The sequence below is a fragment of the Mobula birostris genome, chromosome X (assembly GCF_030028105.1).
Source record: "Mobula birostris isolate sMobBir1 chromosome X, sMobBir1.hap1, whole genome shotgun sequence".
Classification (NCBI taxonomy): Eukaryota; Metazoa; Chordata; class Chondrichthyes; order Myliobatiformes; family Myliobatidae; genus Mobula; species Mobula birostris.
The window spans coordinates 71,477,195-71,502,720 of NC_092402.1; the positions used below are offsets into that span (position 1 = coordinate 71,477,195).

The window sequence follows — 25,526 nt, forward strand, 5'->3', positions numbered from 1 at the left end:
ATTTCTCTTGAAATGAGTTCTGACATTGCATTTGACTTCCTCACCACTGATTCAACCTACAAGTTAACCTTTAGGGAATCATGCACGCGGACTCTTAAGTTCCTTTGCATCTCAGATTTGTGAATTTTCTGCCCATTTAAGAAATAGTCTATGCCTTTATTCTGTCTAGCAAAGTGCATGAGCATATACTTCCCAACACTGTATTCCACTTGCCAATTCATTGCTGATTCTCCTAATCTAAGTCATATTTATCTTTGTATCGTCAGTAAACTTTACCACAAAAGCCATCAATTCTGTCATCCAAATCATTGACATACTACCTGAAAGGTAGTCCCAACACCCCTTTGGAACACTTTGAATCACTGGCAGCCAACCAGAAATGGCTCCCTTTGTTCCCTTTCTTTACCTCCTGCTGATCAGCCAATCCTCTATATCCATTCTAGTATCATTCCTGTAATACCATGGGCTTTCGTTACGCTACTTCATGTGTGGCACCTTGTCAGAGGTCTTCTGAAAATCCAAGGACACAACATCCACTGATTCTCCTTTCTTTATCTCCTCAATGGATTCCAACATATCTGCATGGAAGGCAGTCACCATTGGTGTGCCTCAGGGATCTGTTCTGGGACCACTACTTTTTGTGATTTTTATAAATGACCTGGATGAGGAAGTGGAGGGATGGGTTAGTAAATTTGCTGATGACACAAAGGTTGGGGGTGTTGTGCATAGTGTGGAGGGCTGTCAGAGGTTACAGTGGGACATTGATAGGATGCAAAACTGGGCTAAGAAGTGGCAGATGGGGTTCAACCCAGGAAGTGTGAAGTGGTTCATTTTGGTAGGTCAAATTTGATGGCAGAATATAGTATTAATGGTAAGACTCTTGGCAGTGTGGAGGATCAGAAGGATCTTGGGGTCCGAGTCCATAGGATGCTCAAAGCTGCTGCGCAGGTTGACTCTGGTTAAGAAGGCATACGGTGTATTGGCCTTCATCAATCGTGGAATTGAATTTAGGAGCCGAGATGTAATGTTGCAGCTATATAGGACCCTGGTCAGACCCCACGTGGAGTACTGTGCTCAGTTCTGGTCACCTCACTACAGGAAAAATGTGGAAACCATAGAAAGGGTGCAGGGGAGATTTACAAGGATGTTGCCTGGATTGGGGAGCATGCCTGATGAGAATAGGTTGCGTGAACTCGGCCTTTTCTCCTTGGAGCGATGGAGGGTGAGAGGTGACAAGATGATGAGAGGCATTGATCATGTGGATAGTCAGTCTTCTTCCCAGGGCTGAAATGGCTAACATGAGAGGGCACAGTTTTAAGGTGGTTGGAAGTAGGTACAGAGGAGATGTCAGGGGTAAGTTTTTTACGCAGAGAGTGGTGAGTGTGTGTAATGGGCTGTTGGTGATGGTGGTGGAGGCAGATACGATCTTTTAAGAGATTCCTGGACAGGTACGTGGAGCTCAGAAAAATAGAGGGCTATGGGTAGCCCTTGGTAATTTTTAAGATAAGGATATGTTTGGTACAGCTTTGTGTATTGTGCTATAAGTTTTCTATGTTTCTATATTTGTCAGGCAAGCTTTTCCCTTAAGGAAACCATACTTGCTTTGGCCTATTTTGTCATGTGTCTTGAAGTACCCTGAGATCTCATCCTTAACAATCAACTTCACCATTTTCACAATCACTGAGGTCAGGCTAAATGGCCTGTAATGTCCTGTCCTTTGCCTCCCTCCCTCCTTAAAGAGTGGAGTGACATTTGCAATTTTCTAGTCCTCCAGAACCATATCAGAATTGGCTGATTCTTGAAAGATCATTATTAGTACATCCATAATCTCTTCAGCTACCTCTTTCAGAACCCTGGGGTGGAGTCCATCTGGTCTGGGTGATTTTTGTCTACCTTCAGACCTTTCAGCTTCCCAAGCACCTTCCCATTAGTAATAGCAGCTGCACTCATTTCTGCCTCCTGACAACCTTGAACTGCTTGCTTACTGCTAGTATTTTCCACAGTGAAGATGGATACAAAGTACTTAGTTTGTCTGCCATTTCCTTGTCCCACATTACTACCCCTCCAGTTGTCTGATATCTACTCTTACCTCTCTTTTTCTGAAAAAAGGGTTTTGGTGTTCTCTTTTATATTATTGAATAGCTTACCTTCATATTCCGTCTTTTCCCTCAAGGCTTTTTTAGTTGCCTTTTGATTTTAAAAGCTTTCCAATCCAACTTCCCATATTTTTCTTTGCTCTATTATATGCCTTCTCTTTGGCTTTTGTTTTGACTTCCTTTGGGATGTCAGAAATAATCCACATTACAGCAAATGTGACATTGGATGTCTTAAAACATGTGAAGATAGATAAATCTCCAGGGCTTGATCAGGTAGATGTAAAAACACTGGCAAGCTGGAGAATAAATTGCAGGAGCCCTGGCTGAGATATGTGCATCATCATTAATGACGACTGAAGTGGGAGGGCTAATGGACTTTTGTTTGAGGGCTGCAAACAAAAACCTGGGACCTATCAACCAGTGAGCCTAATATGTGGTAGGGAAGTTACTGGAGAAAATTCTGGGGGATAATTAATACATGTATCTGGAAAGATGGGTTGATTAGGGATAGTCAGCATGACTGTATGGGAGATCATGTGTCTCAGATTTGATTGACCTCAAACAAAAATTCAATGATAACAGGGATCTTTTTGTATTTCAATAAACCATTTGATAAGGTTTTGCATGATAGGCTGCTTTGGAAGGTTAGGTTGCATGCAATCCAAGAGAACTCGTGAACTGAACACACGATGAGCTTGATGGTGGATAGCAAAGGCTGATAGTGGAAGATTGTTTTGCAGATTGGAGACCTGTGACTCATAATGTTCCTCAGGGTCAGCGTTGGACACATTGCTTTTGTCATCTATATCAATGATCTAGATGAAGATGTACAAACGTAATTAGTAAGTTTGCAGATGACACCAAAATAGATGGTGCCTTTGACACTTACCAGAATAGACAGGAAACTTAATCAGTTGGGAAAGTGGGCTAAGGAATGGCAAATGGGGTACAAAATTTTCACAGTAAACAGTTGGGCTCCAGGGAGTGTTGTAGGGCAGAGGGATCTAAGAGTGCAAGTACATGGCTCTGAAAATGGTGTCACAGGTGGTGAAAAAGGCTTGAGGCACATTGACCTTCGTCAGTCAGGGCATTGAGTGTGGAAGTTGGGATGTTGTGTTGCATTGGTACAAGATGCTGGCAAGACATTGACATTTGAAAGGCGCATGGACAGGAAAGGTGAGGGATATTGGCCATTATGGGTAAATGGCATGAGCTTAGGTGGGTATGAGCAAATTGGGCTCAAGGCCCTGTTTCCCAGCTGTGTGACTTGAAACATTTCTTTTTCTTGGCATCTGCATGTTTTGCTTTGGATACTGGACAGGGCATATCTCTATTGGCAGAACTTAATTCCATAAATTAATACTGCAAGGCTAAGGATCTATCGTGCTCCTGAAACTTATTATTTCATATTACTTGCAGCACTAACCTTTGCAATTAATAAGGGCTAAATCATTGGGTATATTAAAGGCAGAGGTTGATAGGTTCTTGATTAGCTAGGCATGAAAGGCAAGAGATTGGGGCTGAGAGGGAAAGAGATTAGCCATGATAAAATGGCAGAGCAGACGCACTGAGCCAAATGGCCCAATTCTGTTCCATTCTCTTCTGAATAGTTGTCATCAATCTAATGCTACACAGTTCAATATTCATTCCACACCTTTTAGTTCTATGGATTAAGTAAGTGTTGTTAATGAATATTGAGAACCAGCACACTTTATAGTGAAATATTTGCATGTGGGGGGTGGGGGGGAAGCAAGGAAGCAATAATACTTTGCTCTCCCTCAGCTCATTCCTCTTGCCATCAGTTCTTCCAAAGTTTCTGGACCCTGAATTTGGTTTTTGACTCCAAACTAATCAACACAGGCTCCCAGTATTTTCAGCACTCTAATTATAAAAAAAAGTTGGCATTTTCTTTTTCCTTCAATATCTATTTTGCGACATCTTGCAGTCTGACAACTCAATTGCAATTCACAATACAGATGACCCCAACGTTATGGGGTTGTGTTCTGAGAAGATGGGCTGTATTACAATCTTCCACAACATGAGGATGTCATCTAAGTGTTTATTAAGGAATACAAGTTTTAAAAAAAAAGCATTAACATATTTATTCACAATATCTCTGAGTAAATTTTATTCCTTAAGTCATTACGTGGTGATTTATGAATTTTGTAAGGAAATATTTCTGTAACCTGAGCAACTGTAATGCAGGGCCACATGCCTAGATTTTTTCTTCTTCTGATCTGCTTTATTTGTACATTTGGTATGGCAACTACTCTGCCCAAGAAATTCCAGAGTTGTGAACACAGTCTAGTTCATCATGCAAAGCACTCTCCTTTTCATTGACTCCATTTGCACATCTTGCTGCCTTGGGAAAGCAGCCAACATAATCTAAGATCCCTCCCACTCCAGTCCTCCTATCTCTTCTCCCCTTTCCCGCCAGACACACAGAAAAAGTTCGAGCACCTGCCAACAGAATTGGGGACATTGCTGTCAGACTCTTGAATAGACTTCTTCGGCTCTTGATCAAAGACTCTTGATCTCCTAGTTTACTGTATCAAGGTCCTTTCACTTTATTTGTCCACTGGCACTTTCACTGTAACTGCAGCACTGTATCCTGCAATCTGTTTTTCTTTTTATTACCTCGATGTAATTACATAAGGGATGATCTGTATAGCATCCAAATAAAGCTTGTACTGTACATGGAGCAATGAACCAGTATTGTGAAAGTGAATCTAAAAATCATTTTCTGATCTTTTGGGGTATCTGCTATTGTACCTCAAGGGTTCTGCCTTGTTGTGGAGTAATGCAGCTCTAGCTCTGAAAATCACGCTTAATTACTAACAGGAGATACTCTGACATCTTTATGCTTCTTGCGCAGTTTTTTTTGGTCCATTTTGTGTCAAATCTTCACTTGTTAAATTGCTTTTCTGCTTTGCAGAATAAAGCTGTTTTCCAAAGAGCTAAAGTACTTTTCAGCAAGTTCATCTGAGGGGAGGAGCTGAGTGTTTGCAAAGTACAAAATTGCTAACTTAGGGAAGCCAGAGGCTGAAGAAAGGGCACAATTCAACCCAGGTAGTGTCTAAAGCAGGCCAGTTTTGAAAAGTTAAATAACGTTGATTGGATGAACTTCATTGCGATAAGAAAAACTAAGTTAATATTCTATCTCAGTTGGGTTCGGAATGTAGAATTTAGTTACTTGGTTCAGTAGAGCACAGCAGGTTGATTCAGGTGTGGCTTTGAACTCTGGTTTGCATTTAAATATAAATTGACCTTTTTGTGTAGTATTATTAGACTAATTAGTCCCATCATTGAAAACTATAGCACAGAATCAGGCCCTTCAGCCCCATCTTGTCCATGCCAAATTATTAATCAGTCTAGTCCCATCGACCTGCACCTGGGCCATAGCCCTCCATACCCCTCCCATCCATGTACCTATCCAAATTTCTCTTAAATGTTGAAATCAAACCAGAACCCACCACTTCTGCTGGCAGCTCGTTCCACACATTCACCACCATCAGTTAACATTTTTCTCCTCAGGTTCTCCCCTTAAACATTTCACCTTTCACCCTTAACCCATTACCTCTAGTTTCCATCTTAGCCAATTTCAGTGGAAAAAGCCTGCTTGCATTTACCCCATCTATGCCCCTCAATATTTTGTATAGCTCTATCAAAACTTCTGTCATTCTCCTCCACTCTAGGGAATAAATTCCTAACTTATTCAACCTTTCCCAAGAACTCGCGTCCTCAAGTCCTGGTAACATAGATGCAAATTCTTTTCCAAGTTGTTACATAACCTTGGTTGTTTTCTCCAATTTGTTCTTGACTGTTGCTAACAAAAGCATGTGACTTTCTGGCACTTTCAATGCGGAGTAGTTGCTGTGCTTGTTTATGATGCCATGACTAAAATTCTTTGCACTGACAATACTTTGGGATGTTTGAATTATGAAGAAATTTTGCCCTCAGAAATATTTCAGACCTGTTTAATTTCTTTTTGCTACCTCTTTGTTACTTCCACAAATGATTAGTAAGCCAGTCTAGAATTTTTATGCCAAACTAGCCGAAGCTATTGATGAATTGTTTGCTTTCTTGGTTAATTATAGATATTTTGTCATAATGCTGTCCACCTACAGATTAGTGTTTTTTGAGAGTCAATTTATTTGATGAATTCATATGCATGTTTTATGGGCTTGATTTATTTATGGGTTTTTGAATTGGGTAATTTTGAAGCCATTGTTCAAACTCTGCCTCCACACAACCCTATTTGTCCATGTGATATTTAAAGGGAACAGTGTTTCTGCTGGGTTTGCAGTGTCCTACAGTTCCCAGGAAGCTCTGAGTTTCCAACATTGAGTTCTTGGCCACTTTTATTTGTTATACTGGCCACAATATATGAAGTCCGATACCACACTCTATGAAATGTCACTCTATTCCAATCTTTGCCATGTGAGAACACTGCCAGGGTAACAAAGAAAATGATTGAAAGATGCCTGGGAGCTTCCCTGATTAAATGCATTATTCTTACTCATCGGAGCTTCTGGCTTATGAGAACTCAAAATGGAGACACAACATGTGGGATAGTTTGAGAGCCTTGAGGCCATGCATTGGAAGGGCACCACCTTACAAATGACCCACCACTTCCCTTGTCTGTAGAAGAGTCTGCAGTTCCTACATTGGCCTAGTTTAAGTGCATCAGAATTTATTTGGGGGGGGGGTGGGGAACGAGTGGACAGAAGTCATTCTCAATATTAAGAGCCTCCTCAGAGACACCTTAAAGTGCTACTGTGGTGCAATGAGTACAGCTGCTACCTCGAAGCTACAGTGGCCTGGTTCAGTCTCAAATTCTGGTGCTGTCAGTATAGTTTGCAAGTTCTCCCTGTGAGGATGTGGATTTCCTTCGGATGTTCTGATTCCAGCACTCTTCCACCGCATCCCAAGGACGTGCAGGTAGTGAGGTAATTGGCCACTGTAAATTAACCCTAGCCTATTGATGGTGGGCAAAATCTGAGGATGAAATAGGGGGAATACGATTGCAAAATAGGTACTTGATGGTAGACATGAACTTGGTGGGCTGCAGAGCAAGTTTCCATGTCACATGACTGAGAAGCAATTAAGATTGAGCCTCTTCAGTAGTGTTCAATAGAGATTCCGGGGTGCAGGTACATATTTCTCTGAAAATGGCGATACAAGTTGGCATGGTAGTGAAGAAAGTGTTTGTCATGCTTGTCTTCATCGAGCAGGGCATTGAGTACAAGACTTTGGGTAGTATATGGTAACTTAAATGTACTTTAATAAATTTACATGTGCGTATTGTGTGCAGATCTGATTGCCATGGAATAGGGAGAATATGATTGCAAGGATTAGAGAGCTTGAATTACAAGACGACAGGATCGGCTTGGGCTTTTCCCTAAAGGAGAGGATGCTGAGGAGTAACCTGGAACTTTTCAAATCATAAGGGGCATAGATTTAAAGGAAACCTTGAAGCAAGTTTTTCCATAAAGTACTGGGTATGTATGGAACAAGATGGCAAAAGGAGTGGTAGGTACATTTACAGCGTTTGAGAGTAATTTGGCCACGTTCACGGATAGGAAAGGTTTACAAGTATATGAACCGAACACAGACAAATGGGTTGAGCTCAGAAGGTATTTGGGTCAGTATGGATGAGTTGGGCCACTGGGCCTTTTTCTGTACTGTACAATGCTATGACTCAGTTCTGTTGTAAAATTTGGACGAAATGTTAACACACTGAAGACTGAAATTTGAATTGAAATATTTGTTTGTTGACCTTGCAAGAAATCAGTGATTGTCTTGTGTTTATCAATGTCAGTGGGACAATTTGTTAACTCAAGCAGTCCATCCCAGTGCTTTTCGTGTAGGCAATTTAAATATAAGCTATTTAGAATTGTAAAGAATTAAATCCAGGCCATGTGTATGAAAATGATTAGATTTCCATAACTCACACCACACCAACTGTTTTGAAATTGTGTTTTAAGTTGTTTATTTTTTTCCTTTCAGGCTAGTGCTGGAAGAGAGGAGTGGAACTGGCCTCAGCGGTTGGAGAGGCCAGTGTGTCTGTGTCTCAGCGCTGCATGGCTGCGATGGCGCCCGCTCTCACAGAAGCGGCAACTGAAGCTCACCATAGGTTCAAACTTGCGACACCATCCTCATCCCTATCTCCCTCAGGCACAACTGACACCGACAACAACAACTCCATTAATAACGGAGCCATAAGGAAGTCTTTTGCAGAGGACCATAGTCTGGATTTTCGCAATAACTCCAGGAAGGAGGTGCTGTCATCACGTTGCTGCTTTGATGGAGGATCTCGTCCACCATCAACACCAGAATCAGTGAAACTTCAAGGATCTTTAAGCAAGCACGGAATTATAAGGTCTCATACTGTCTTGTCCCATTCTTTACTGGAAGCTAGTGTGCTTGGGTCAGATATAATTGATGGTCAGGTGGCTGTGGAATTTTCCCCTAAACTTATTAAAACGATGAATGCAGGTAACAGTTATCCATCACTGTCCCCACCCCCAGAACCACCTGTTAATGGCTTAGCCAAGAAATCTGGCAATCCACATTCAGTTTATGATTTGAATGTTATAAAGACTGGGCAAAAGTCTGGATCCATTCAACATGAAGATTTCAGTAAATTGGCATGTATTATGTCTAGTAAAATAATAGAAGAGGATGTGGCAGGGGAATCAAGAAAACTTAGACATTTGAGTACTATTGACGAGGATTTACGTACATCAGAGTTGGCCAGACACTTGGAGTTTGGGGAAAAGGATATTTCAAATTTTAAGTCCATGTCCTCACCAGACTTCTCTGATGGAGTTTCTGGAAGTACTGATAGTGCGAGGGATCTTTCTGCCTCCAGGATTGACACCTTTAAGATTCTGGATACTGAGGTTCACAGAAGGACTTCAATGACTCAGACCAGACAAAGTGAAATTAGAAGAAGAGCCTACAAACTTAGGAAGAGACTGGAAGTTGTTCAAGTAAAACAGGTTGAGCGTCATGTCCAGCAGCAACTAGGAGGATTTGTAGAAAAAGCTCTGCATCATCTTTCGCCTTTGAATTGCTTGAAGCGCCAGGATGTGTCTCAACAAAATAATATACTTTATGGTAATAAATCTGGTTCCATTTCTTGGAAAGGGGACAAGAGTGCTTCAGAAACATTGGAAAATGTCTTTAAGAGCAGTTCAATGACTAAAGGGCTTGAAAAGTTTATTTCAAGCTGTGACTCAAAGCTGCGATTCAGTGAGGATGCTTTTGATTCTGATGTTACGGAGAGCAGTTCTGGTGGGGAATCTGATATTGAAGAGGAATCACAAACCAACGTGGAAACAAAGCAATATCTTGCGCCTTTGTGAGTACAGTTTGAATAATTTTTGACTCTCAGGAGAAATCTTTGCAGGAAACTTCAGGTGATATCTACTTTATGGATGGGGAGGAAGGGGACTGTTCCTAGAAAATGGGCTGTATCATGATTTTATGTACAATGTGCATATGGCAAGAAATGCAGGCAGAAAGAAACAAATTGTTAATTTGTTTTTATTCATATAAATTCCATGAGTGAATTTTATTCCATATCTCAAATTTTGGGGTAGTGATTAGTGAAGCTTGTACATGCAATTTCTGTAACACAAATTATCTTAATACAGGAATTGCCTGTACTTTATTTGCACTAAGCAAAATAATGGGAATATGTTCTGAAATCCTTGTAACTAGTGCAGTGCGTACTGTTTTCCCTTGTAAAGAGGAGAAATTAATGAAGTTGAAGTGGTCAGTAGAATGGAAAAGTGAGAAGGATTAAAGCATGGAAAACATAAATGATAAAACATATATAAATTATACTGGAGATCTTTGCTGTAATTCGTAACCTAAAGGTTTGAATGTAATTAGCAGTGAAATGAGAGGATAACTTTCTTGTATTCTGTGAAAATTGTCTTTAGTTGATCTTGGTTGTAGAATTTCATTGTGATTAGAGCAGAGATCAACAAACTTTTTGCAAACAAATCCAGTCCTTTCCCACCTACATCTATGACACCTCACTTGGTTTCCTCCATTTCAACAAATTTCCATTTCCTTAACCTCCCTCTTCCCCACCCCACCTTATTTTCACCATGGATGTTCAGTCATCGAACACTTCTGTGCCCCATCAGGAAGACTTTGAAGCTCTGTCATTCTGGAACACAGATCTATCTATTTCTACTTCCTCTTCCTTCTCCTCCTCCCAAAGCAACGCCTTCCTCTGCTTGACAGGCTTGTGCATACTCTCTCAACTTCTCTCTTTTGGCTCCTCCATTGTCTCCAAACTAAAGGTTTAACCATGGGCATTCGCATGGGCCCTAGCTACACCTGTTAAAGTGGAGCAATCTAAGTTCCAAACCTATTTGGACATTGCTCCCTAACACTTGCTCTTCTCTATCATCTGCTTTTTCACCTGTGTGAAATTCGGCATTTTCATCAACTGCATTGCCAACTTCCACTGTGCCCTCAACTTCACTTGGTCCATCTCTGCCTCTGCTCTCCCCTTTCTTGATCTGCTTCCATCTGAGGAGATAGATTATCTGCAGACTCACTGATTCCCACATCCATCTAGAGTACACATATTCCCACCCCATCACTTGTAAGGAGGCATTTTCTTTTTCTCAGCTCCTTATTGCTGCTACATTTGTTTTCAATGTGGCCTTCACTCCAAGGCATTCGAGATGCTTGCATTTTACGGAAAATAGGGTCCTGTTTCCACATCTCCTTCCTGCACCAATAACCTTAACATACCCATCCCTCCACAGGGATAGAGTTTCCCTGACCCTTGCATATCTCTCTACCAGCTTACGCTTTCAGCGTCCACCCCTTTCTCCAGCAATCAGTTCCTGACTCTCCATTTTCCTCCCTTCCTTGGGATTCTCCTTATATCTGCAACTACCCTTTCACAACCATTCAGTAACCAAAACAGACTTTCTGGTGCTTCCGATGTGCCTCTACATTAGTGAGACAAAATCCAGACTGCTTTGCCAGTGCTGCATTCCAGTCGCTGTGGCTGTTTAGATCTCTTAGTTGTCAGCCATTTTAAATCCCCTCCCTATTCTTACACCAACTTGTCTTCCCTTGGCTGCCTCTAAGGCATAGATGTGGCTTAACGTAAGCTAGAGAAACAATTCTTGTATTCTTCCTGGGTAGTGTGTGACTTGTTGGTATAGGCACTGAATACTCTAAATTTCAGTAACTGCTCCCCCCCCACCCCCGTCCCTTTCCTCACTTCTGATCTATCCAGCTCCTATTGTCTTGCTTCTTTCCGCTCCTCCACTCTTATCATCACCCATGCACTCTTCCCACTGGTTCCCTTTCCTTACTGCTCCCATCTGCCCTCCCCACCTCCCTCTATTTGATCTTTTACTTTCCTTTCCTGTTACATTCCATCATCATCAGCTCTAAGTCACTCAGCTTTGTCATTACTAAGGAGGTGCTTGGCAAGCACTAAAATATGGTGTCAGTGAATTCTGACTAAACTGGAATCAATAGGAATCACAAGTTCATGTATGACTTTAAAAGTAACAGAGAAGTGCAGAATCCTGGTCATACATGAACCTATGATTCCCATTAATTCCAGTTTAGTCATACAGGGGGATTCATACTGCTTTATGTTCTGATTTTCAAAAGAAAAATCCACCGATTCTTTGTTTATCTGCTTGTTATTTCCTCAGAATTCCAACAGAAATGTCGGGCAAGATTCCCCTTATTTATTTATTTATTTATTTATCTATCTTTTTTTTCCTCAGCATAACAAAACTTTCAATTTTCAGGTACATTTACATTTCTTCCCCTCACAGATATCAGCTATCAGAACACTTCCATCAAAGTATAGACATCACCACCACATCCTATACAAAAGCCCTTATTAGTATAGCAGACAGGTTTACAAATACTTATTGTAGAAAAGGTTGCCATGTTTTATGAAAACTGGAGTGTACCATACATGTTGAAATGTCCAAAGGAATGAATTCCATGATTAGTTTATGCCAACCAGAAAGTCCAGGGGCCTTATCGGATATCCAACGAAGTAAAATGTTCCTCCTTGTACAAAAAGTCAGGATGTTAAAAAGTTTTTTCTGATGTGCATTAATAATACGACTGCTGGGTAGGCTTAAGAGAAAAGACACTGGGTCCAGTTCAAGCTCCATCTTCAGAATCTTTTCCATTTCACCCAAAATATCACTCCAGTATGCCTGAAGTTTAGGACAAGTCCGAATACAATGGGTGAGAGTTCCAATGTTTCCTTTACATTTAGAACACATTGGGAAACCCCTGTCTTAAATTTCGAGAGACAATCTGGAGTCAGATGGCTCTATGCAGAATTTTGAGTTGCAAAAGATTTCCCTTTAAGGAAACCATGCTGACTGGCCTACGTTATCACATGCAATAAGTAAATTTTGTGGAGAAATAGAATACTTCAGACCTTTCAGCTTCCCAAGCATCTTCCCCCTAGTAATAGCAGCTACACTCCTTTCTGCCCCCTGACAATCTTGAACTTCTTGCATACCGCTAGTGTTTGGCTCTTGAGTTCATTTATTTTGTCCATGTTTGGAATGATGTCAGAAGCTCAAACTGAGATTCTGTGAGCAGGTTATTGTTAAGCAAGTATTGCTTGATAGCATTATCCAATATCCATTATTTCTATTGATGCTGATGAGGGGGAAAAAAACAAGGATGTAATGCTGCTGAAAAAGCACTGGTGAGGCCTCACTTGTAGTACTGTGAGCAGTTTTGGACCCCTTATCTAAGAAAAGATGTGCTGGCTTTGGAGAGGGTCCAGAGGAAGTTCAGGAGAATGATCCTGGGGATGAAAAGGTTTGCATATGAGTGTTTAGCTCCCAGCCTGTACTTATTGGAGTTTTAACAATGGGGTGGGGGGTGGGGGGGAGAGAATCTCATTGAAATCTATAGAGTTTTGAAAGGCTTAGATAGAGTGGACATGGAGAGGGTGTTGTTAGCTATAGTTGGGGAATCATGGACAAGAGTGCACAACCTTGGAGTAGAAGTACAAACCCCATTTCCAGAAAAGTTGGGATATTTTCCAAAATGCAATAAAAACAAAAATCTGTGATATGTTAATTCACTTGAACCTTTATTTAACTGACAAAAGTACAAAGAAAAGATTTTCAATAGTTTTACTGACCAACTTAATTGTATTTTGTAAACATACACAAATTTAGAATTTGATGGCTGCAACGCATTCAACAAAAGTTGGGACAGAGGCATGTTTATCATTGTGTTACATCACCTTTCCTTTTAATAACACTTTTTAATCGTTTTGGAACTGAGGATACTAATTGTAGTAGATTTGCAATTGGAAATTTTGTCCATTCTGGCTTGATATAAGACTTCAGCTGCTCAACAGTCCGTGGTCTCTGTTGTCTGATTCTTCTCTTCATGATGCGCCGTACATTTTCAATAGGAGATAGATCTGGACTGGCAGCAGGCCAGTCAAGTACACGCACTCTGTGTCTACAAAGCCACGCTGTTGTAGCCCGTGCAGAATGTGGTCTGGCATTGTCCTGCTGAAATAAGCATGGACGTCCCAGGACGAGACGTCGCCTTGATGGCAACATATGTCTCTCTAAAATCCTAATATACGCCTCAGAGTCAACAGTACCTTCACGTACGTGCAACTCACCCATGCCGTGGGCACTGATGCACCCCCATACCATCACAGATGCTGGCTTTTGCACCTTTTGCTGATAACAATCTGGATGGTCGTTTTCATCTTTGGCACGGAGAACTCGACGCCCGTTTTTTCCAAAAACTAGCTGAAATATGGACTCATCTGACCACAGCACACGGCTCCACAGTCTTTCGGTCCATCTGAGATGAGCTCGGGCCCAGAGAACTCGCCGGCATTTCTGCATAGAGTTGATGTATGGCTTCCTCCTTGCGTAATACAGTTTCAGATTGCATTTCTGGATGCAGCGACGGACTGTGTTGAGTGACAATGGTTTTCCGAAGTACTCCCGAGCCCAGGTGGCTATAATTGTCACAGTAGCATGATGGTTTCTTAGGCAGTGCCGCCTGAGGGCTCGAAGATCACGCGCATTCAACAGTGGTTTCCAACCTTGCCCTTTATGCACTGAAATGTCTCTGAATCTTTTCACAATATTATGTACTGTAGATGTTGAAAGACCTAAATTCTCTGCAATCTTGCGTTGAGAAATGTTCCTTTTGAAGTGACTAACAATTCGCTCACAAATTTTGGCACAAAGGGGTGAGCCACGACCCATCTTTGCTTGCAAAGACTGAGCCTTTGATGGACGCTACTTTTATACCCAGTCATGATACCTCACCTGCTACCAATTAGCCTGCTTAATGTGGTGTCTTCCAAACCAGTGTTACTTGAATATTCTGTGCACTTTTCAATCTTATTTTAACTCTGTCCCAACTTTTGAGTGTGTTGCAGCCATCAAATTCTAAATTTGTGTATATTTACAAAATACAATTAAGTTGGTCAATGAAACTATTGAAAATCTTTTCTTTGTACTTTTGTCAGTTAAATAAAGGTTCACGTGAATTAACATCGCAGATTTTTGTTTTTACTGCATTTTGGTAAATATCCCAACTTTTCTGGAAATGGGGTTTGTATGTCCTTTTAGAACAGAGGTGGAGATGTGTCTTTGCTAGAGGATGGTGAATCTGGAGTTCATTGCTACAGACAGCTATGGAGGCCAAGTCATTTGGGTGTATCTAAGGCGGAGCTTGATTGGTTCTTGATTACAAAGTAAATTTTCTCATCAGACAACATATATGTCACCACCTGCAACCCTGAGATTCATTTTTCTGCAGGCATACTCAGCAAATCTATAGACTAGTAACTATAACAGGATCACTGAAAGATCAACCAGAGTGCAGAAGACAGCAAACTCTGCAAATGCAAATATAAATATAGCAATAAATAATGAGAACATTAAATACCAAGATAAAGAGTCCTTAAAATGAGATCATTGGTTGTGGGAACATCTCAGTGATGGGACAAGTGAGTGCATATATCTCCTTTTATTCAGGAGCCTGATGGTTGAGGGGTAGTAACTGTTCCTGAACCTGGTGGTTTGAGTCCTGAGGCTCCTGTACCTTGATGGCAGCAGCAAGAAAAGAGCATGACCTGGGTGGTGGGGATCTTGATGGATGTTGCTTTCCTATGACAGTGTTTCATGTAGATGTGCTCAGTGGTTGGGAGGGCTTTACCTGTGATGTACTGGGCCAAATCCACTACCTTTTGGAAGATTTTTCATTCAAAGGCATTGGTGTATCCATATCAGGCCGTGATGCAGCCAATTAATGTACTTTTCACATCTATCGAAGTTTATCTGTTTTTGATTTTCCAATTTTCTGCAGACTCCTACGAAAGTAGAGGTGCTGCTATGCTTTCTTTGCAATTGTATTTATATGACAGGTCTTCTGAAATAACAACACCCAGGAATTTAAAGTTGCTAACCCTCACTATCTCTGATCCTCCAAAGAGGACTGGCTCATGGACCTCTGGTTTCTCTCTTGAAATCTGCAGTAAGTTTCTTGGTCCTGCTGACAATGAGTGAGAGGTTGTCAGGTTGACACTGAGCCAAATTTTCAGTCTCCCTCCTATATTCTGATTCATCATCGCCCTTATGGCCCACAACAGTGGTGTCATCAGTAAACTTGAAAATGTTTAGATTAAGCAGGGGAATGTGGTCAGAGGGATAATATATCAGCCATTATGGATTGGTAGAACAGTCACAATGGGCCAAATAGCCTAATTCTGCTCCTGTGTTTTATCATAATATTCCACATTGCCTGGTTGTACAAGTGTCCCCCGCTTTCTGAACATTCTCTTTATGACATTTCACTTTTGTGAAAGACCTACATTAGTACCTGTTTCCATTAACCGAAAGAGGATTTTTGCTTTTATGAAGAAAGATGCTCGCTTTAAACTTGTGTTTACCCCAAGAAAGACTATCATGACCATGAAGCCTTGTGCAGGCAGGTGTGTGTGCATGCGTGATGTGCGAATGCGTGTATGTGTGATGTGCGTGTACATGCGAATGTGTGATGTGCACATGCGCGTACTTGCCGATTTTTTTCGACAAATCGATTTTGGCTCAAACTTCCCAATTCTGTTAAGTGAAACTACACTGTACATACATTATTTCTACTTTATGTATGCTGTGTATTTATCATATCATTCCTGCTTTTACTATATGTTAGTGTTACTTTAGATTTTATGTGCTATTTCGTATGATTTGTTAGGTTATTTTTGGGGTCTGGGAACGCTCAAAAATTTTCCCATATAAATTAATAACTGCTTGGCTTTACGCCATTTCGGCTTACGAACGGTTTCATAGGAACGCTCTACATTCGGATAGCGGGGAAAACCTGTATCTAGTTCAGCTTAGCCAGAATGTGGCAAGTTTTGGAGCACACGCCTTCAGTGCTATTGCTGGAGTGTTGTTGGGGTGTTATTGCTGGAGTGTTATTGTTGTTGGAGTGTTATTGCTGGAGTGTTGTTGACTTTGCCATATCCAATGTGTTTTTCTTTATTGATATCGCACCGCTGTGCATTCATGGCTTGTTGGCATTCCTTTGATATTAAAGTGTAAAGTTCATGTACATGTGTTTTGCAGGAAGAACTGACACGAGTTGTTTGAGAATGTACAAGATAATGGTTAGTAAATTTGCAAATGACACTGAAATAGATGATGCTGTTAACAGTGCATATTTTGTCAGTATTTAGAGGGATATTGATCAGCTTGGTATGTGGGCCAATGAATGACAAATGGATAATATAGTTAAGTGTGAGATGGTGCATTTTGGCAAGACAAAATTGAATTGGTTTGTAGAAAAAAACGAGGCATGATCTTGTGGAGGTATATAAACTAAGGGGCCAAGATGGTGTGCTTGCTAGATGGGATTCTTTTTCCCCAAGGGAATCAAAGTCTAGAGGGCAGAGGTTTAATAGGAACTTGGAGTTACATTTTATAGAAAGGGTGGTCAGCGTGTGGAATGAGCTGCTAGAGGAAGTGGTTGAGGCAGTCAGGTACGTTAGCAAGATTTAAAAAGTACTTGGACAGGAAAGGTTAGAGGGATATGTTCTGAACACAGCCAAATGGGGCTAGCATAGTTGGTACTCTTGGTTGGCATGTTATGACTCAAACTATCCCATTTTAAGGGTTGATGGTGTTTTGAGTTTTGTGATTGCTCTGGACTTGATCTTGTTTATTTTGGAGTCGCTCCCTTGATCAAAGTATATGCACACAGTCATGTCTTCAATCTTTTTAAAGTCTTATCAATGGGTGGGATTGTCTTCAGCATGATTGAGCTCTTTTATTTTGTATAATAAACTACCTTGTAACAAAAACTGTAAAATCAGAATGGGCTGGATGGAAATTCAAAGTTGATGGATATTCAAAGTTGATGGATATTAAATGTGCAGATAAATTTAGCTAAAGAAACCATCTATATACTACTAAAATTCTCATGCTCTGTTTGTGATCTCCAATTAGCCCAAATGGTGCAATACAGCGGCACTTTTTTTGACTAAATCGACTTAAAATGCACTAACTTACAGAATGCATGCGAAGTTCAGGGTTATATATTCGTATAAAATTGCTCACTCGTCAACCAACAGGCCCCGCTTTCCACAACCTGAACTGATTCCAGCTTTAATGGAAAGCACGACACAACATCACAAGGTATGCGCACGGCCAGCCTCAGCAGCGCCTCATGATGCTCACAGAGCCGATTCCACCTTTCATGGAAACCGCAACACCACACCACAACGCATGCGCACGGCCAGCCTTAGCAGCGACACCAACCGCAGCAAAAGGGCAGGGCTGTCATGTCCATTTAGGAGAGTGCCAACCACATCAAGAAAAATCAGCATCCTGGAGGCTTTGGTGTTACTGCTTTGTATCTTCTATCAAGCATTAGGGTAAAAAAAAAATGGATGGCCTAATTATGCCGCGTGGAAAGAGAAGGTCAAGAGATGACGCCAAATGTCGTTGGGAAGCAGCAAGGAGAGGAAGAGAACAAGAATTGGATGAGGCCAGGTTCAGTGTTTGTTAGCAAGACAATAAACAAATCTCTCATTTCTCTGGGCATTCTTGTTCTCTCTGCTTCTTCCATAGTTTGCTGCCAATGATTGTCAGCTTGCTACAATCCTCTCTCTCTGCAGGCGTCTTTGAATGATGGAAGGATATCTCCATCATGTGAATGATTCGAAAGATACTGGTCCCTTTATGTGATGAAGAAGTTGTCTCAAATAGTAGAGGTCACCACTTCGTAGAGAAACGGTATGCACTCGACCCAGAACATTTGCTTCAAAAATCCTGGAGTATATAGATAAATCTTTCATGTTTTAATGTTTTCATTTTTAAAATCATTCATCACCTCTTTCATTTCTGCAGAAAAAGAAATATATTTTTGTTAACTTTTCACTGGATTATCATAAATGTATTCTAAAAGAGAAGGAGAATGTGTTGATTTATTTGGAGAAACCAGTGTTCCAGCATGGTCAACTGTATGTGGCTTTAAGCTGGGGAAAAAGAAATGAAAACGTTAAGAGTATTCTTGAAGAGTGGCAGATCAACCAGAAATGTTGTCATCAAAAGTGTCCTTCGTTAAATGAGGAGGAGCTATATTTGTCTTGCTACATGTCTTTCTTTTTTAATAAACTGAGTTTTTCTTCTTTAATTTCCAAAACACATCACATCAGACTGCACCACCTTTCTGTCAAAGGGTGCCCCAACGGGTCACCCAGTTGTCTAATTTTATCTAAATTTAACTAAGTTTAGTGATGGGTGCTGTGTTTACTGGTTGATTGTCTTCTGTTGTGCTGTTTATTGATGAATGTGGCCATGCTCCTTTGATCATACTGATTACATGTGAATCAGAATCAGGTTTAATATCACTGATCTTGATTTAGTAGCCACTTTATTGAGTACAGGAGTGGAACCCAGTGTAGTCTTCTACTGCTGTAGCCCATCCACTTCAAGGTTCAACATGTGGGTTGAGAGATGAGGTGTTCTTCTGCACACCACTGTTGTAACACCTGGTTATCTGAGTTACTGTTGCCTTCCTGTCAGCTTGAACCAGTTTGGCCATTCTCCACTGACCTCTGTCATTAACACAAACATGAGGAATTCTGCAAATGCTGGAAATTCAAGCAATACACATCAAAGCTGCTGGTGAATGCAGCAGGCCAGGCAGCATCTCTAGGAAGAGGTACAGTCAACGTTTCGGGCCGAGACCCTTTGTCAGGACTAACTGAAGGAAGAGCTAGTAAGAGATTTGAAAGGGGGAGGGGGAGATCCAAAATGGTAGGAGAAGACAGGAGGGGGAGGGATGGAGCCAAGAGCTGGACAGTTGACAAGGTGTTTTCACCCACAGCTGCCACTCACTGGATGTGTTTTGTTTTTTGCACCATTATTCATGAAAATCCCAGTTGATCAGCAGTTTCTGAGATACTCAAACCAACAAAGACTTCATTGGTTCAAGGGTAACTGCAGACATAGGATTTATGTGAATCATCAGTAACAATGGCATAGGAGATGACTATCAACTCAAGGTAGACTTTTAATACTGCCTTGGGCTTGATGGCAGAAGATGACGCATTCTGCTGGTCTACCACTAATTAAGTAATCAGCTAAAACAAGGGTTCACCAAAGGTGCTGTCTGGTACCTAGGAATATCTATAGATTTCTCTTTTTTTAAAAAAAAATGCATTGTTTACAGAATGAACTTCTGTACTATATTTAAGAATTGAATAAATGTTTCTGCTTGGTGAGTTAGTTCAGCAGAAAGTCATTGCAAAATATCTCTGCTATCAGGAATGCACGTGCTTTGCAGTGGGGCAGCATCACTTGGCTGCTAGCTTTTAGCCACGGATGCATTAAGTTCCTGCTGTGGAGCTCGACTCCTTGTTTTTAGACTTGAGCAACAACTGATGTCAGAGTGGTCTATTCAAGTAATGTTAACAAAATATACCATAGGGTGGTACTCTTGAATTCACAAGAGACCAGCAGAAAAGGTTTGGTGGACTTGCAGATCAAGAATCCCACGAGTAATTTGAGACACCACTGAGGGAATTTTGCTTTAGTGTTTGGTTTTGCAGACTGATGAAGGAGAGAGATCCCATGAGACTACAGAAGGAAACTAAAGCTAAGTGTGCCACTTCTGCTGAACTAAGCTGTCAGCACCAAAAGCAATTTTAAGTTTCTGTCCATGGTTCAGCACACCTATTGTCAAAGCACGTCATGTCAAGTGAATTGTGCTTTTTCAAGTAATATTGCAATGTTTGGCTGAAATCTGAGAAGTCTTGGAGAAATGTCCTGATCTGAATAGAAGTCCAGATGAGTTTGTATGAATTTGTTCCCTTTCACTTTGGAGATCTTTGAACTGTTAACTGTTTGTAACTGTTGTGAATGAGGACCTTGATGATAAGGACAATGTCATGCCTTACGATATGCTCACCTTAGGGTCGTGTGGACATTTTGTGCTGTAAGTTCCTGATTCCATTTAAAATTACTAGTTCCATATGTGACTCAATATAGGAAGTCATGGGAAAACTCAAGGGAATGCAGCTGTAGTAGTTTCTATAGTTGGGGGGAAGAAATATTCCACAAGGGCTGCAGAACGTAATGAAGTGGGGAGGGTGAGTGTTGATAAATAGATGACATCTTGCACTAAACTTTTAACAAGTTCTGGGGGGTTGGGGAGATTAAAGAAGCAGGATGTTTGTGTTACTCCTTGTCTCTCTCGATAATGATCATGGACTTAAAATCGTTAAGAAAAATGAGTGGCTGGAGGATGGAGGGATGAATTCCTGGGACAGTAGGACCAGTTCATGTGAGGCACATTGCACTGGAGTCTGGACTGAATATCACTTTGTTTAAAACAGCTTGGCAGGGAATGGGATTAAGAAGAGCAAAGACAAAACTGCAAATGGAGGCCAGAAAATTGAAGTGTTTTTGAAAGGTAGAGATTCAACAGTAGACAGAAGAAGTGATTGATGCTATACTCTTAAATGCAAGGGGCTCTGGGTTACTATGTTTTTACAAAGAAAAGGGCTGGGGCAGTTAAAATATAGAACCCCAGACAAACTGAACAGAAGAGGGTGGGGTGAGGTGAGAAGGGAAAACTTGTTTTGGACATAGTTTAATTTGGGGAGTGGGGAGGGGAGAAGGAAAGCCTGGAATATTATACAAAATGCAGGAGTGAAATGTTTTGGTCAGTGATAGCAAGTTTAGAAGGCCAGAGTTGGTAACTTTTGCAATTAAAAATTCAAGATTGTTAAATGTCACTACCTACGCACAAGTGTACAGGAGAACAAAATAATTGTCACTCTGGATCTGATGAAGTGCAATAAATAAACATGATAAATATATATGCCTAAGCTTTATATACTGGACTCCCATGGCCTTACTAAAATATATGTAAACTGTATCAATTTCACTGCCCTCATTAAAACTCTTGGCTGAGGTGGGGGGGGGGGGTGAGGAGAAAGCATTCAAGTTGTTCAGAAAGATAGCATCTAGCCCTAACAAACCCATGCTGATCCTCTTTGATTGATCACTGTGTATGTGTATTCAAGTACAGATTAAACTTGCCCCTCTTTTTCTAATAATTTTGCTACTGATGTTTGATTTGTAAGTAATTATCTGGCTGAGCTCTGCCTGTTGTCAATAACAGTGTTATGTTGTTCTGTTGTCACTGGCACCTCAGGTGAGAAATAAAAGATTTAAAATAAATCTTAAGAGGACCAGCAATCTTCCCCAATGCTACCCACAGATGTCTGGGATGCACCTAATGAGGCCCTGGGGATTTATCCCTTTATATACCTGCAAATATTATTCAGGTTTATCGTTCCCTTTGAGTTCTCCAACTGTATTGTCCATCGCCTTTATCAGTGTTCAGCCCAGCACTTCTGTCATCTGTGTGAAAGGGACTTTCAGGCTCAGATTAGTCTAATCAGCCATCCCTGTATGTATCACAACAATGTCGATGAGAGGTCATGTCTTATCAAATAGAATAACTCTAGTCCATCGGGTTATGATCTTGCACTTTATCATTTAGGTGCATAGCACTTTTTTTTGGTAGCTTTAACACTTTATTCTGCATTGAGCTAGATTAAGTTAAAACAATAAAAATGCACTGTAATGATTTGATCTGTATAAAACTATGCCTCACAATCTTTTCACTGACGGTACATAAGACAATAATAAACCAATATCAATATTCTAGTTGGTTTCTCCAGTTGTAATTGTCCTTCATTGCTAGAAGGATTGAATTTTTATGTTCATGTTTTGTAATGTCCATCTCTTTAAATAAGTGTTTATTTAAGACTTTACCAGTAAACCATAGCTCGTAGGGTAGATTATACCTTTTGTAACTAATGGCCCCTTTCAAAGTTACTCTTCATATTAATTTTTTTTGGTGTTTTCCTTTATCTTGTCTACCAGTGATATTTCATGTCTCCTCTTTGCCTTGCGAATTTTTTTTAAAAAGCAACCCTCAACAATTTCTGTATGTCTGTTGGCTCTTCCCTGTTTTTATTTCTCTGTATGCCCCTTTTTATACATTATCTTTTGCCTTTCAGGGTTTCATGGATTTGTTTTCCTTTTCACTCTAACAACTATGTAAATGAGCGAAGGGATTGGCAAATGGCTTTCAATTTGTATTTTTTTCCACAGTAGAGCCCAAAAGATTCCAATTGTAATTATGAAGGGGATAAATATTCTTTCAGCCTCTCGATTTTAGTTTTAATTTTTAGTAAATTGTCAACCAGATGCACAATCTTTTGTAGATTAGCTCAAATAAAACGGCTGCAGTATATTTTAAATTTAGAAAATGGAACAGTAAAATATGAAAATAGTTCTGGTGGCTGAGTACTTTTTCATGGCGCTAAATACTTATTCAAGGCACTGAATATGGATAAGTGGTTTAGAGGGGTATGGGCCAAAAGCAGGCAAATGTAACTCAGGTAGTGGGCATCTTGGTTGGCATGGATGAATTGGGTCAAAGGTCCTGTTTCTGTGCTGTATTCTCCAACTGAGAATCTCTCAATTTTACTTTCAAACAGCTCCTAAGTGTTGGATGTAAGCATAATTGCAATGAGCCGCGCAGAGTTCACCTTGGCCATGTTCTGTCTTGTGACATTAAAAATGGTCTTCCTTCAATTCAGCCCCTTAATTTTTATGTAGCCCCCTGAATAGCCTCAGGCTCACTCAACTCACTTTTGTCTGGGGGAAGCAGCCTTTGGCCCTGCCAAACTGGGTAATCTTGTTTGTGTGGATGCTGTGTGATGTACCCCACCCCGCCAGATAGCAGACAATGCACCATATGTAATTAAATGATTACAATTTATAGATATTACTGGAACTATGTAATTAATAGAGATAAAATATAAAAGGAAAGTAAAGGCGCCAAACTTATCAAAGTTCAACCACTTGGAGCTCAAGTAACAGGGTCCTCTTTCCACCATTCGATCCCCTCCGACCAGCATGACTCGCTGGCTGAGACCAACCACGGTGGTCTTTGTCTCCTCGCCGAAGACCCTGAGCCTCGGACTCCCACTCAGGGTCTGTCCCATCGGCCAGCTTACAGCATCGCGTCTTTTCCCCCGCTCCTCCCCCTCCTCCCCCTCCTCCCCCTCCTCCCCCTCCTCCCCCTCCTCCCCCTCCTCCCCCTCCTCCCCCTCCTCCCCCTCCTCCCCCTCCTCCCCCTCCTCCCCCTCCTCCCCCTCCTCCCCCTCCTCCCCCTCCTCCCCCTCCTCCCTCTCCCTCCCCCTCCCTCCCCCCGCACCTTCTGCACCAAAGCCCACACAACACAATAGCTTACAGACACACAAGAAAGAAGAACATCTATCCCAATTGGTTAGCAAATGAATACAATTCTCTTTATAACCAAAACAAGCTGCTAGAGAGAAAACTGTCTCAGCAGTTAACATAACAAAGAAGCCATTTTGATTAGCCTACGCAGTAACGTAAAATAAGAAACCCCTTATATTTAGAACATAGAAAACTGACAGCACAATACTGTGTGGAACATGTACTTGCTTTAGAAATTACTTAGTTACCCATAGCTCTCTATTTTTCTCAGCTCCATATACCTATTCAGGAGTCTCCCTATCGTTTCTGCCTCCACTGTCGCTGGCAGGCAGCCCATTCCACACACTCAACACTCTCTGCGTTTTTAAAAAAAAAACACTTACCCCTGACGTCTCATCTGTACCTACTTTCAATCATCTTAAAACTGTGCCCTCTCGTGTTAGCCATTTCAGCCCTGGGAAAAAGCCTCTGACTATCCACACGATCAATGCCTCTCATCACCTTATGCACCTCTATCAGGTCACCTCTCATCCTCCATCACTCCAAGGAGAAAACGCCGAGTTCACTCAATCTATTCTGATCAGGCATGCTCCCCAATCCAGGCAACATCCTTGTAAATCTCCTCTACACTCTTTCTATGGTTTCCATATCCTTCCTCTAGTGAGGCGACCAGAAATGAGCACATTACTCCAAGTGGGGTCTGACCAGGGTCCGATATAGCTGTAACATTACCTCTTGGCTCTTGAATTCAATCCCACGGTTGATGAAGGCAAATGCACTGTATGCCTTTTTAACCACACAGTCAACCTGCGCAGCAGCTTTGAGTGTCTTATGGACATGGACACCAAGATCCCTCTGATCCTCCAGACTGCCAAGAGTTATACAGTTAATACTCCATTCTGCCATCATATTTGACCTACCAAAATGAACCACCTCACACTCATCTGGGTTGAATCCATCTGCCACTTCTCAGCCCAGGTTTGCATCCTATCAATGTTCCGCTGTAACCTCTGACAGCCCTCCACACTATCCACAACACCCCCAACCTTTATGTCATCAGCAAATTTACTAACCCATCCCTCCACTTCTTCATCCAGGTCATTTATAAGAAATCATGAAGAGAAGGGGTCCCAGGACAGGTTCCTGAAGTACACCACTGGTCACCGACCTCCATGCAGAATATGACCCACCTTCTGTGAGCAAGCCAATTCTGGATCCACAAAGCGAGGTCCCCTTGGATCCCATGGCTCCTTACTTTCTCAGTAAGCCTTGCATGGGGTACTTTATCAAATGCCTTGCTGAAATTCATATACGCTACATCTACTGCTCTACCTTCATCAATGTGTTTAGTCACATCCTCAAAAAATTCAATCAGGCTCGTAAGGTACGACCTGCCTTTGACAAAGCCATGCTGACTATTCCTAATCATATTATACCTCTCCAAATGTTCATAAATCCTGCCTCTCAGGATCTTCTCCATCAGTGCACCAACCACTGAAGTAAGACTCATTGGTCTGTAATTTCCTGGGCTATCTCTACTCCCTTTCTTGAATAAGGGAACAACATCTGCAACCCTCCA

At 41.2% G+C, this 25,526-nt stretch overlaps 1 protein-coding gene across 6 annotated transcripts in view; it reads left to right on the top strand.

The window, feature by feature from the left end:
* kansl1b (KAT8 regulatory NSL complex subunit 1b) overlaps positions 1-25,526 on the top strand; it is a 200,199-nt gene that overhangs the window by 34,064 nt on the left and 140,609 nt on the right. For all 6 annotated transcript variants that reach the window (XM_072249272.1, XM_072249273.1, XM_072249276.1 and 3 more), the window contains one exon: positions 8,106-9,462. In XM_072249272.1, the coding sequence (XP_072105373.1) occupies positions 8,180-9,462 (1,283 nt within the window). In that variant the 5' untranslated portion in view covers positions 8,106-8,179. The remainder of the gene's footprint in view (positions 1-8,105; positions 9,463-25,526) is intronic.